The 14911-nt window shown below is 48.6% G+C and overlaps 1 protein-coding gene across 2 annotated transcripts in view; it reads left to right on the top strand.

Annotated features, from left to right (window-relative positions):
- Positions 1-14652, top strand: part of Pknox2 (PBX/knotted 1 homeobox 2) — a 271278-nt gene extending 256626 nt beyond the window's left edge. For both annotated transcript variants that reach the window (XM_057767848.1, XM_057767846.1), the window contains 3 exons: positions 10018-10094; positions 10939-11117; positions 12525-14652. In XM_057767848.1, the coding sequence (XP_057623831.1) occupies positions 10018-10094; positions 10939-11117; positions 12525-12757 (489 nt within the window). In that variant the 3' untranslated portion in view covers positions 12758-14652. The remainder of the gene's footprint in view (positions 1-10017; positions 10095-10938; positions 11118-12524) is intronic.
- Positions 14653-14911: the final 259 nt, after the last annotated feature.

Genomic DNA, 14911 nt, shown 5'->3' with positions numbered 1-14911 from the left:
AGCACTGTTCTAAGACTCGAAGGAATTATGTAGCTGGGGTCTTGTCACCAGCTCACTGGCAGGACTCACTTGCCCCCCAGATCTAGATACATCAATGTGTTCTACAGAGAGTCTTTTGAGTAGGACACAGGAGGACCTAGAGGGAAGTTTTTTTAAATTGATTTTTATTGAGCTCTACATTTTTCTCTGCTCCCCTCCCTGTTCCTTCCCTCCCTCTTCAGCCCTCCCCCAAGGTTCCCATGCTCCCAATTTACTCAGATCTTGTCTTTTTCTACTTTCTATTTCCCATGTAGATTAGATCTATGTAAGTCTCTCTTAGTGTCCTCATTGTTGTCTAAGTTTCCTGGGATTGTGGTTTGTAAGGCTGGCTTTCTTTGCTTTATGTTTAAAAACTACCTATGAGTGAGTACATGTGATAATTGTCTTTCTGGGTCTGGGTTACCTCACTCAAAGTGATGTTTTCTAGCTCCATCCGTTTGCCTGCTAAATTCAAGCTGTCATTATTTTTTCTGCTGTGTAGTACTTCACTGTGTAAATGTACCACATTTTCCTTATCCATTCTTTGGTCGAGGGGCATTTAGATTGTTTCCAGGTTCTGACTATGACAAACAAAGCTGCTATAAACATAGCTGAGCACATGTTCTTGTGGCACAATTGAGCATCCTTTGGCTATATACCCAAAAGGGTCTTGAGGAAGGTTGTTTCCTAATTTTCTGAGAAATCACCACACTGACATCTAAAGGGGCTGTACCAGCTTGCATTCCCACCAGCAATGCAGAAGTGTTCCCTTTTCCCCACAACCTCTCCAGCATAAGTAGTCATCAGTGTTTTTGATCTTGGCCATTCTTGCAAGTGTAAGATGGAATCTCAGAGTTGTTTTGATATTCATTTCTCTGATGACTAAGGATGTCTGGAGGGAGTTTTTTCACTAAGTCTATTTCCTCTGATGAAAAAAAAATGGGAATACAACCTCCAGCTTGCGTGACTTGTGGTGAGGCTAGAACATGACAGTGTCCGATATGTCAGTGGACACGGGCCCAGCTACTGCTCCAAATGCTTCCAGTGTCACCCAGGAAGTCTTATAAGATGACTTGTCTTAGAAAAATTTGACAGAAATTTAAGAGAATTATCAACCTCTGAAAAATCAAGAACATGACATGGCCATAAGGCCATCCGTCATCCACAGCTTGGCATGAAGTAGTTCCAAGCTGGCTTTTCTGCTCTACTCACACCCAGCTAAGATTAGTTGCAGGTGAACAACGCCCACCTAGTTGGAGAACACTTTAAGACAGTGTCTTGAGAATCAACCCGGGATGCAGTGCCAGAGGAGGAGCTAGGACTTGATTGACACTTCCTAGTTTCTGTCTCTTCTCATACTCTGAGGGATGCTTTCTTTATATCATCAAAGACGTATTCAGCAAATCTGACCTGCAAGTCCCAGGGACCTGGAAGTCCTAGGTGCAGAGTCCTGACTGTAAGGTGACACAGAAAACTAGGATGCATGGGCAGCACTGCTAAGTGAATGGGAGTCTTCAGAAAGAAGACACTTGGGGCCAGCAAGATGGTTTAGCATGAAAGGTGCCTGTCACCAAGCTTCACGACATGAGTTGGGTAATCCCAGAACCTACAGGGTGGGATGAGAGAACCAATTCCCATAGGTTGTTCTCTGATCTCCATACACACACACACACACACACACACACACACACACACACACACACGGGGAGAAACATACCTACGTGCATCATCATCATCTTTTTATTAAAGCCAGGAGCCAAGGTATGACAGTACATGCCTCTAATCTAGACACCTGGAAGGTAAGGACAGGAGAAACAGGAATTCAAGGCTAGGCTGTGTGAGACCCTGTCTCAAAAGCAAACAAAACACTTAAATACACAGAGCAAACACTCCAAAGAGTCAAGAATGCAGGAGTCAGTAAAGATGAGAGACACTGGCTGCCTGTGCTGGTCAGATACAGAATAGCTGTCCAGAACCAAGTATCAGATCATACAAAATTCCCCCTTTTTTTTTCTGGTTTTTTGAGACAAGGTTTCTCTGTAGCTTTGGGGCCTGTCCTAGAACTAGCTCTTGTAAACCAGGCTGTCCTCGAACTCACAGAGATCCGCCTGCCTCTGCCTCCTGAGTGATGGGATTAAAGGCGTGCGCTACCACCGCCCGGCTTTACACAAAGTCCTTCGACATCATATTCAGAGATGTGCCCAGACAGAGGAGGGTGTCTGTTAAAGTGACAACAGGAGGCACATCCTCCGGGGAAAGGATGAGAAGGACTGTAGATCTCTGACCCATTCAAATGTAGGAGCAGCACATTCAAGTAAGGCAGACGGCAGGGCATCAGGCACCGAGCTTGGGAGGCTTGTAGACCTGCTGTGGTCCTGCTTGGTTCCATGCTCACTTGCTCTGTGGCTTTCAACAGGTCAGTCAGCTGCCCTAGCTCTGAGCTCCTCCTTCTAAAGCAGGTAGAGCAGTGTCTGCTGTTTGACTTTGTGTCTGTTGCTGCAGCTAAACCTCCTGGGAAAGGGAACTTAGGGGAGAAAGGGCTTTTTTCAGCTTATGGCTCCAGGGTACAGTTCATCATTGTGGAGAAATCCAGGCAAGAACTTCCAACAACTGGTCATGTCACATCCACAGTCAAAAGCAGTGAGAAATGGATGCGATAGCTTTGCTAGCTTGTTAGCTCTCCTTTCTTATACAAACTGGGCTCCCAAGCCCAGGGAATGGTACTGCCCACAGTTGTCTGGATCTTTCCTTATCAAGATAATAAAAAGAATGTGTCCCTCCTATCACACACACGTGCATGTGCGCGCGCGCACACACACACACACACAGAGCACGTACCCTAGGCCAACCTAATCTAGACAGTTCCTCAATTGATTCTAGATTGTATAAAGTTGACAAAGCTAACCAACACACCATGTTGAAGACGATTGCTAATGTGTTCTAAAGCACAGTGTTTGACAAGTGGCTAGAGATAGAATAGCCTGGTTTAGGGTGCAGGGGACCAAACCCTACCACTGACCTGCCCCTTACTACTTGTATAACTAGAGCTAGCGGTGTGCTTCTCTGAGATCTGTGAACTGAGAACAAAGTCTAATTTGCCGGTGGCTTGATTGCATAGCCCCGCATTCTCCACACACTGAAGTGTCCTCACTTAGCCAGCTGCTGTGGGCATCCCACAGGGGTAATACTGCTGTCTGCAGGAGGGAAGTGTCCCCATAGACTTCTGTATGACTGTGGAAAAGTCTGGTCGAAATCCCAGAAAGGCAGATGGAGTTCAACAGAGAGACTGTCTGAACCATCTCAGAGCACCCTGCGCTGAGTGCCATGTGACGGTGGGTGCCGGTGGCACCACAGAGCCCAGTGCCCCAGTCTTCTCAGAATAGCCAAGTCATTGGTCTGCTTGCTGTGGAGACCAGTCAGGGGCCTCTGGCCAATCCTGGCCCCCAAGCCATAGCTGAGGTAAAGCACCACTATCTCTACACAGCCCTTTCTTGGGCTCAAGGGGGAGACGATGGGCTCCAGAAGTCTTTAGGCTCTGAGCAGTTTGGAGGTGTTTATTCACAGGTCTTGGGGGAAAGGAGTTGGCCTTTAGGCTGGACTTTAAGGACAGCTTGGGCTTGGGATTGAGTGGGATGTTGGTGGTCACTTCGGATGACAATTGTCTCTCAAGTGATCATCGTCCACTGTTGCTTTAACATTTAACTGTTGCTGCCAGAAGGGTCTAAAACCTCCCTCCAAAATACTCTCATCATGAAGTTCTTTTCATTCCTGTTCTTACCTTCTTACCTTGGAGTTTGATGACCCACATGGCACCGTGGCATGGCCAGAATGGGAAGCAGAAAGCAGCTGGCTTTGTTCTTGGGCACCCACCTCTCAATGCCAAAGAGTCTTAAGCCTAGAATTTCTACTATGGCATGAGATTGTTTACTCACACCCACTGTTCATTGTACCGAAAGAGAAGCTGCCTTCTGACTCCCTAGGGTGGGTGACAGAGTGTCGGAGAGTCCAGGACAGTCCACAGGAGACTGGTGGCTTTCAGAGATGCCCTCCAAAAATGTCATGAGAGATATACAGTCTCACACTATCCCTCGGAAACCTGTGAAGGTTAGGAGAAAACACACATGTGCACAGGACCTAGCAGTCTTTGAGGATGCAGGAAAGAAAGCCCTTTGGGGGAAAGGAGCATGGTATGGTACACCACAGGGCGTGGGCTCCTGCTGGCGGCCAGCAGACCAGAGGAGCATGACACACCTGCAGAAGGGCGTGGGCTCTTGCTGGCAGACAGCAGACCAGAGGAGCATGGCACACCTGCAGAAGGGCGTGGGCTCTTGCTGGCGGACAGCAGACCACCTGCAGCCTTTTCTAAGCTGGAGCATGTGTGCTGAGCCACAGATTTCTCTTCCCTCTCTGACCTCTTTTTAACAAACACACACGGAATGTGACACACAGTTCTGTGAACTCACGTCATCCATGTAGCCACCTTGATGCTGGCAGGATGATTTCCCAACTTTGCAGATGAGGAAAATTGGCCAAGATCTGAAGCTACTGAGAGACAGGTTCAGGATCCAAACCATATAGAAATCATGTTATTTATAGACTCACGTCTGCGACCCCTCTACAGAAATGGGGCTTCTTCTTCTGTTTTTTGAGACAGGATTGTAGCCCCAGATGACATGGAACTCGCTCTGTAGACCAGATTGGCATCAAATTCACAGAGATCTGCCTGCCTCTGCCTTTTGAGTGCTGGGATTAAAGGTGTGCGCCACCACCGCCCAGCAGAAGTGGGGTATCTTGATAGATTCTTAAGTATCCCCTCTTGATTCCCCACAAACACTTTACAGTCAATCAAGGAGAAGCAGTAGGGTGACTTGGGGGGGGTGTCACCTAATTCCTGGGGATCTGAATCAGTGAGTCACTATCTATCCTCCTTCTAAGGCTACACATAGCCCAAACCTCCACATGAATTCATTCAACAAGTAAGTGCCAAACACAGTGGGCCAGGCCATCTCTGTGCAGATGGGAAGGAGAGAAAGAGAAACTTATGGTACCTTTTCTCAAAAAAAAAAAAAAAAAAAAAAAAAAACCTGACAACTGTTCTACTGTTCTCTTTGGGGTGGTAGATAACAAGCTACCCCTATGAGTGGGAGGGATCTAAGGAAGCATTGAAGCTGGAAGGAGACTATGTGGGTTTAAGGTGAGCAGGAGCAGGGATGGAAGCAAATTACAAAGAACCAGTCTTATTGCAGTGTGATGAATGGGCTGAAATAGAAGCTACAGGGACAAAGAATAGCTTAGAGACTCAAGGCAGGAGGTGGGACACTTCCACAGTAGAAAACTATACAGCAACCAAACCACAATGAACTCTGGCCCTATTGGCTGCCTCCCTTTGGGTCACAGGCCCTCCTAACCTGTGCCATGCCCACAGAATGAAGGCCCCAAGGCAAGCCCCTGCCATATGGTTGTTGAGGTTGGGGGCTTGGGGTGGGGTGGAGAAAGGTTTGGCAACCATGCAGTGAGATGCACATGAGCTAAGAAGGTGGAAGGGTCATACCAGGGTGGGTTTGAACAAAAGAAGTTGTCAGAGATGACAAAAATCATTACTAGACTAGTTTTTTCTGACCAGAGCTCATCCTTCAAACTAAAAGCTACTTACTTCAGTGTCCTTTGAGCCCTAAGAGATAAGAACTGTGGAGGTTTGAAGGGGGCAGTCAGGAAGAGCTGCAAAAAAAAAAAAAACCAAACAAACAAGAAAACATTCATTTAATGCACATACTTTAAGTCCCTAGATTTTAGTGTTCAACTGGAGAAGTCTGGGAGGCCTGTATACATCTGTCAGAATCACACGCTTGTTCTGCCAGCCCATTTCGTCATTCTGAAGACCAGTAAATGGGTTCCTTTCCTACTCCCATGATAACCAGAGAAAGCTAAGAATGAAAGACACAGGTCAAGTAGCCAAGGCCAAACAGTCCTCAGATGGTGAGGCAAGACTCTGCCCTCTCTTCAATGGTTCTTCACCATCGAGCAGCCTTGCCCAGTTGTGGAAGTCTTCAGGTTGATGTTGAGAAGGATCTGGAATCTTCTGCTCAGTGCTATACCTTTTCCAAGGAAGGCTCATGCACTTGGAGGGTGCTTCAGCTCCAGCTTGGGCCCTTCCTTTGCGCCTCCAGGGGCGTCCCCCCAGCTGGTGGTCACAGGGTGGCTCCCATGGCACAGTGCGTACCTCCTAAGATCTCCTTCCACTCCCTCTCTTGTCCTTGGCCTCAAGCCTTTCCAGTTGTGCTAAAAGTAGCACTGACTCAATCGTGGCCTGACCAGGAGCCAGGACTATTTTGATTCTGTCCTCAGGAATCATGTGGTCTGAGGCGTGTACAAGCTGGGCTGCTCCTCTGGCCCTCAGCTGCGGTGCCAGGAATGTTCTGGCTCACACACCTGTTCCCAAAGCTGGGCTAAGTGTTTCTACTTAGCCACAGCCTCCACCCTGCCTCCTCAGTTACTGCTCTGAGGAGAGGTGGTGGGACCAGGTAGTGGAAGTAGTAAGGGATCTAATATCTAATAATCAGCAAGTCTTAGGCAATACTCATTCTTTGAGCTGTTAGATACAAGTCTGTCCATCTGTGTTTGAGGTATTCAACCCTTGAGTACTGGTAGTCCCCTCCTAAGAGATAGAAAGCACCATCCTTCCATGCTAGGCTGGGGACTTCCCTCTCAGGCGCCTTAACAGGGGAAAGCAGAAGAGATGCTGACTGGCTTAGAGCTAAGTCATGGTATAAGGCTCCTGCCTGGAAGGCCTATCTCTCTACTGGATTAGCTCAGCTATTCCTCAAAGCCAAGTTGAGGCCCCACCTCCCTAGACAGCCTCCCAACCAAACCAAGCCACCTCTGTCCTATGATCTAAAGACACCTTGGTACAGGCCACCTTCAATAGAGGACCCACACATACACACCCTTCACGTCAGCTGTGAACTCCCAACTTCAGATGTATTTGACTTCTAGAATTCTGGAAGCAGCCGACATCTAGCCTGTGTAAGCTGGTGACTTAGCTCAGCTCAAGAACCAACCTGATCCACATGTCCCTCCTGTGTCTGCTGACTTGTATATTCATATAGCATCACTGAACGCGAACACGATTGCCATGACTGGTAGACTTGTGGAGGTGACATCTGATGATCCAGGGTTCCTGCCAAAGAGCAGCCCGCGGCTTCCTGGAGGATACTTATGTCCCTGAATGATAAGGGCAATGCACTTACTCAGAGGCCTTGGTGATTACCTAGGCCTCAGAGAACTGGAAAAGGCCTCTCTGAGGATTTGACCTGTGACAAATTTTCAGTGACATTTATAAGTGCCCGCAGTGGGATGACAAGAGAAGAAGCTTCAGCTGTAGAACAGTAATGCAGAATGTGGAGGCTGAAAGACAGTCCTTTTTTTTTTTTTTTTTTTTTTTTTTTTTGTGGTCAACTCACATACCTGCAGGTTCCATATAATACAGATTGAACAAAGTGTGGACTGAAAATATTTGAAAAAAAATTACACTAGGCACATACAAATTCTCTTTCTTAACATTATTTTTCGAGCTGGAGAGATGGCTCAGAGGTTAAGAGCATTGCCTGGTCTTCCAAAGGTCCTGAGTTCAATTCCCAGCAACCACATGGTGGCTCACAGCCATCTGTAATGGGGTCTGGTGCTCCCTTCTGGCCTGCAGGCATACACATAGACAGAATATTGTATACATAATAAATACATAAATATTAAAAAAAAAAAAGAATGCTAGCTTCTCTTCCAGACGGCCCAAATTCAGGTTCCAGCCCCCATATTGCGTGATTCAAAGTTATCTGTAACTCTAACCCCAGGCGATCCAACATCCTTCTCTGGCTTCTGTGGCCACACCCCCATACACACAATGAAATAATAAATCTTTAAAAAAAAAAAAACATTATTTCCCTAACTAATATAACATATTTCCATATGATTGTCTGAGGTATTGTAAGTAACTCAGAACCCAGAAGAATCTGGCCACCATGGATTCCCTTTCTCTGAGCTTCCAGAGTGCTCAGTGCCCAGCTCTGTGTAGGATGTATGGGCTGTATGTAAATACTGTGCCATGTTATGGAACCAGACTGGGACATCTACAGATGTTGATATATATGAGGATCTCAGAACCAACCATTCATAGGTAACAAGGGATGACTTGGTTCATAGATCTACCAGCCATGGACAAGGAGGCTGCTTGGCACCTTCCTGTGAACCTTGTGAATCACCAGGGTCCCAGAGTCCCTTCCGGTCCAGGGCCTGATATCTTCCCTTCTGGCCTCCTTCTGTTCCCTCCCAATTAGCATGAAATTGGTCCTGGTAATGTTGGCATGTTTTCCTTCTTGTTAGCCTCTTAATATTGTATGAGTCACAGGGTCAGATGCCCTGGTGTGGTGGTCAGGGTCAGAGGTGTAAATTAAGCAACACATGATCCTGAGGCCAGCTGAAGAGGCTGCTTTCCTTCCTCACTGCTAATGACAGCACTCCAATGCTGTGGCACTCCAATTCCTCCCTCTGTGAGCTTTAAACATCCTGCCCACACCACCCCATCCTTGCAGTACGAACTCTTTACAAGTATTTAATCATTACATAACTTAATAATGTCTTGTTAAGTGCCAGGCCTGAGGTCTCACAGCTAGTCACAGCAGAGCAGGCTTGTGAGGCCCAATCTCTGGGACTCTCGAACGTCCCAGCATTTCTATTCTACAGGCAACACAAGCAGAAAGAATGGTCCTGGTCTGAGAATGCTGGATGACTTGGCCCTCTACCCTGAAGACCGCCATGTCTCCCCTGCTTCTAGGAGAATCTTTGGTCCCTTTGATTCTCATGATGCCTACTGGATGTTAGACACGTGTTCAAAAGCCTCAGAAAGCCCTAGAAACACATTAACTCTGTTATCGGCCTCAGCACCCATTGGCCTCAAGACCTGCTTCCCTCGGCTTTCCCTTTCTTTTGTTTCTGTTTCTTTATTAGGATTATTTTTTTCCCTGAGTGTCTCCTATAGACAAGGCTGATCCCCCAGCTTCCTCCTTTGAAGTGTTGGGATTATAAGCATGAGGTACCACATCCAATCAGATTTTTCCTTTCTCTAATGCCACTCCCCTTAGCCATCTTCCCAGGGTTCCGGCCAATTCATATTTCCTTCCTGTAAGCTTCCATAGCACTCAGTACCCAAACCACAGCATCTCCAACTTTCCTTTGTCTTCCTCCGTCAGTGGTCATTTGTGTGTGATGGCAACAAGCACGCATTCAAAAGAGCATATTATACCCTCATGAAGTGTGGTTGAAGAGGGAGAGTAAACACATAATCAAGGCTGGGCCGAAGCATGCAGCATGCATGTACAGGGCACACCTGTACCACTCAGCCCTCCACAAGGGCACACAGAGCCACAGTCTGCAGAACTGAGTCAGTACTTCCATCCGAGTGACAGGGGGCAGTTTTCTCATCTGATCTGCCTCGCAGTTGGTTCGATGAAATGAAGCTAAAGGTATGGAAACATTCCAAAGGGTTAAAAGGTTCGGCGTCAACAGTATACCGATATATTTATCCTGTCTTTCCAAATGTCTAGTGTAAATCTTGACACGCAGTAGATATAAATATCAATTAACTTAGCTTGCATTGATCCATCCCCATCCCTCTCCCCCACTTACTACCTTCCATGGCTTTGGAGGCCATTGTTGATCCTAGCTCGGAGAAAGCCGCCTTCCGGAGGGATCAAGTGAGAAGCAGAGGAAAGTGTCCTGTGATCAATAGTGAACGGACTCTAAACACTACCCTGGTCTCCATTATGAGAATGAGCTGGGAAGTCTAAGGCACTTGGGAGCCTCTGTGTACACGCTAGGCCTATCGCCCTTGAGAACAAGCATTGCCTTTCCCCAGTTTGGGCTCCCAAGCCTTCGGTTGTGTCCATGTCTTGATGAACTCCGGGCCAACCACATGGCTACAGCTCATCGGCCCTTCTTTCATTTCAGCACCCCTACCCCACAGAAGACGAGAAGAGGCAGATTGCGGCCCAGACAAACCTCACCCTCCTGCAAGTTAACAACTGGTAAGTTGGTACCACCTGCCCACAGGCTCTCAGATCCAGGGGCACACACTTGGCAAGGGAATGCGGATCAGGGAAAGGAGGTAAAATGCCCACACCTACCTCAGCCTCAGCTCCACTGCCAGGCCAGTCCTCTTTGAGTCGGGGAACCTGACTCAGCCTGTCCTGGGCTGCAACAGCAGCTTCTCGGCGCCCTCTGCTGGGAGATTGGGTCAAACACATCCCTAGAAACCAACACTGCCCGAGAATCTGGGCTCACTAGCCCAGCGCAGACAGACCAGAGGGTCCTGCATCAGGTAGCAAAGGTACAGCCAGCTGTGGCTATTTGGTCTACCCAACTCCTTATGTGCTGAAACCAAAGCATTTTACAAAGTAAGGTGGGAAGGAGGAGGGAGAGATGCCTTCCTGAGCCCACAGGAACATCAGTATCCTTATCTGTTCTGGCCAGGCCGGATGGATGGTACTAGACCCTAAAGCTGGGCCACTGTCATAAATCCAAGTCAGAATTCGGTGACTCTGAGCACAACTCTTCCTTTCTCTGTTCAAAACCGGTGGATTTTGTGTTGTAATATGAGCGGTGGGGCTGCGACCCCGGCACCCAGCCATCTGTATGGCTTATGCCCCAAAATAATGACAACTCCTCATGCCTTCTTCCCACACTGCCTGTGGTCACCAAGCCCCAGGTAATTCACAAACTCCTCAGACACAGAGGGCTTGGTACCCCAAGCCTGGTACATCTGACCACTGACACCACGGAGCAGCTTAGCCTTCACATCTTCCCCACCCCAAAACCACCCATGTGACCCAGATAGCCACTAACCAGATCTTCACAATTCCCCCTGGGCAGGTTCATCAACGCTCGGAGGCGCATCCTGCAGCCCATGCTCGATGCCAGCAATCCAGATCCTGCTCCCAAAGCCAAGAAAATCAAGTCTCAGCACCGGCCCACCCAAAGATTCTGGCCCAATTCCATTGCTGCCGGGGTCCTGCAGCAGCAGGGTGGCACCCCAGGGACGAACCCTGATGGTAAGATCAGGACTCGCCATAGGCTGGGGCTGGTGGGGCTCCTGGAATGCAAAGATTCAAGAAATGACCGTCTCCTCACCCAACCAGGGCCCCTGTCATTGTGCCTTCACATAAAAAGCTTTCCTCTACTTTTTATAAGTCTTACTATAAGAAGGGATGTTGTGTGCACATTTTTGTTTTTGCTATTGCATGCTTGTGTTTTGTTTTGTTTGAGACAGAATCTCATGTAGCCTGGCCTCAAACATACTTTGTAGTCAAGAAAAATCATTGGCCGGGTGGTGGTGGCGCACGCCTTTAATCCCAGCACTCGGGAGGCAGAGGCAGGCGGATCTCTGTGAGTTCGAGACCAGCCTGGTCTACAAAGGGAGTTCCAGGACAGGCTCCAAAGCTACAGAGAAACCCTGTCTCGAAAAACCAAAAAAAAAAAAAAAAAGAAAAGAAAAGGAAAGGAAAGAAAAATCCTTGCATTTCTGATCTCCTGTCTCTGCCTTCTTAGCGCTAGGATGACTATTACAAGTACGAGCCAAAAGAACTCCAAAACTCCTTGTGTAAATTTTTAACAAACGTAAAGCAAGCTCACAAAGGAGTGGAAGATGACAGTCCTTAGCATCAGTGACTGCTCATCAGAACCCCCTCCTCCTTCCTCATATCCCTGGGTTGCTCAGTGCAGTCAGTATCGGCTTAGCTCTCCAAGGCCACGGCATCTATAAATACCAAGGCGGGCATCTGGCTTGTGAACAGAGGCCAAGAGAAGCTTTGTTCCTCCAGATTCTCCATCACACCCTTCATACATGCTCTTCAAATTGTTGGTTTTCTGGTGAACAATGAATAATTTAATCAGTGAGACAACTCTGAGGTTGGCACGTGAAGGCCACTGTGTGGGCAGTAGGGTGGAGACGCCCATGTGCATGCATAGCTTCATGCATATGGCTGTACCCCGGTTTCTGTGTGGTGGGTGACCATCTGTCGAGGTAGAAGAGGAATAAATAGAGGTGGTGCCGGGCAAGTTTTCAGAAAATCCCGGCTCGGTCAGTACTGACACAGTTCCTTGAATCCATGACTTAGCTATCTGAGACTTAGTTTCCTCCTCATCCGAGTTGGGATCAGGGATCCTGCTTCATAGCGTAGTAGTTAGAAACTAAAATAAATAAATAAAACTCAAAGTGCTCCCTATACTTACATAGAGAATACTGAGTATGTATTAGCCTGGGGTATTGCCTGGGATGGTGCAAGAGAAGCCAAAGAATGGAGGGGTGGGCATCTCCATGATGGTGAACTGTCTCACTCAGTGTTTGGTGCTCTTACAAACCATCCCACGAGCCAGCCCATCCACCCTGTCCATCACTAAAGTTGCTGGACCCGACCAACAGCCCTTGTGTAACCTAACCTTTCTCCTCTCCCATGCAGGTTCCATCAACTTGGACAACCTGCAGTCCCTGTCCTCCGATAATGCCACCATGGCCATGCAGCAGGCCATGATGGCTGCACACGATGACTCATTGGATGGAACCGAAGAAGAGGATGAAGACGATATGGAAGAGGAAGAAGAAGAGGAGGAGGAGTTAGAGGAGGAGGCAGATGAGCTGCAGACAACGAATGTCAGCGACCTGGGCTTGGAACACAGTGACTCCCTGGAGTAGTCAGGCAGCCCAGGTGGCACTGGTCACTGAGCAGGAAAGGAGTGTCATCAGGAGGGTTCAGGGTGGGAGGGAGGGGATGTGGGCAGGCAGCACCAAGAAAGTTGGGCCCTAGCTTCCCCGAATCATAGCTTGAAGAAATGCAGAGGCAAAACACCCTGCTCCTTCCCAACCACCACGCTTCCATGAACACCTACTTCCAGACCCTCGGACTGCAGGGCACTCCATTGCCGGGGCCAGTCAGCCTGTGACGGAAGGCAGAGTGAGATCTGGACTCACCAAATACCCGAAGACAGGTGGCACCCATGGCTCCACACGGAAAAGGACTTGGGTTGTTTACAAGCCCTGCCCTGTGAGGTGGACAGGCGCTTTTTGCAGAGTGGACATTTGCCAAGGGGCAGACTTGGAGGGAAGGGTGAGAGAGGGGGGGTCTAACATTTCCCCCCAGGAGAATCTGAGCTCCCTTGAAAGACACTCAAGGATGGTCCATATGCATAACTGGCGGCCAGAGGAGGAGGGCCTGAGGCAACACCGTATCCTACAGATCCGAGTGGGACGCAGACTGCACAGGGCTCCAGCCTGCCCCACTAGGACCCTGTCTCTTAGCACAGCAGCCGTGGACTTAGGAGAAGGGGATGGAAGCCCAAAGAGACTTCTCCTTTGTCTTGGAAATGCATTGTCAGTGGGTCCAACCTGAAGAGCTTAAGAGCGGCTCTCCATCTGGGTCAGCTCTAGGACCAAGCAGGCGGCAGAACCTGGATCGGGAGCCATATTAAGATGACTTTGGGGACCACATCTGTCCCGAGGCGATCACATCACATCTCCTGTAACGATAGGACCTTGACGTTTTACCCTAGATGCTCCTCTCCTCAGATGGAGTTCTTCAGATAGCCCAGCCCCTCTGTGACCCTCCACAGGTCCCCATGGTATCCCTCTGCTCCCAGGCTGGTACCGCCAGCCTCTAGCCTCCTTCTCCATTCCATCCTCCAGAGAAGGCAGAAGACACATCGGAAAGAAGCGTTATCCCAGTGGGAAGCCAGGGGCTGAAGACGTGCTGCTGCTCTTGCCTTCAGTACCCAACGTGGCAGGAAGATGGTGGACAAACTGATCTGCACACACCATTGGGCTCGGCGCTGAAGGAACTGGGGGCTCCTGGGAGGAGGCTACCTACCATCCGCCCTCACACCCTCCAAGCCCAACTCGGAGGGCCCATGATTGGCACCCGCTCCTCCTGTCCCTTCCTATTCTATGGCTGTGAATGGCAGGACTGATCACGTGTGTGTTTTCCATTGGGTTTAATGTGATGGATGTGCAGTTTCATTTGTAAGTGTGCATTAACCATCTCCTTCAGTGCTAGGACGTGAGTGGCTATCTGGCTCAACCGGAGGGGACCCTTGGGACCTTCAGGGCCTCCCCTCTTCTACCTGGTTGGGCGGAGCAAAAGGATAGTCACTTTTCTGAGGTCTCCCGGAAATGAATGTATTTCTCCCCCCAAAAGAGCTGATATTTAATGTTTTACTAGGGATTTTTGAGAAACAAATAACCTTATTTATAATCTGGGTGATCCAATCATTTTTTTACTCCCTTTTGATGCCATACCTAGAGGAAAGGCAAGCTTTTTTGGCGTGAGACTTTTGCAACACGCAGTGGATAAAACGTGTTTCCTCTTCTGGTTCATTTTTCTTGTTAAAATACATACATCCACACATAACTTCCTCCACTCAGCACCGTGACAAGCACCCTAATCAGCACAGACATGTGTGCATATGTGCACATGGGTACACATGCCTACATCTCTTCCAGCCCCTTCCACCTGCCTAATGTTATGCAACCTCCTTCCAATGTATCCACCAAACCAGTACTGAATGTGGCCGCGAAGTTTTCAGTAAATCTTATCACCTACCGAAATGCTGGTGCACAGTTCTCTCTTTCCTTAGAGGTCCTTTATGCCTTCAGTGGGATCTGGGCCAGACAGCATCTGGAGCCCCAGAATCCCCTATGTTGAACTGACCTCCCTCAGAAAGGCACAAAGTAGGGGGCTTTCAGGGTGACCTCTGGTGGGTGTCTGGAGAGGAAGATGGTCCAGCTTGACACTCTTTTAAGTCAGAGCATGGAGAGGACAGAGGAAGCTCTGCACTGCCCTCTCCTGACAGTTCT

This window comes from Chionomys nivalis, chromosome 4, assembly GCF_950005125.1.
Source record: "Chionomys nivalis chromosome 4, mChiNiv1.1, whole genome shotgun sequence".
Lineage (NCBI taxonomy): Eukaryota > Metazoa > Chordata > Mammalia > Rodentia > Cricetidae > Chionomys > Chionomys nivalis.
This window is presented reverse-complemented; position numbering and strand designations above follow the sequence as displayed.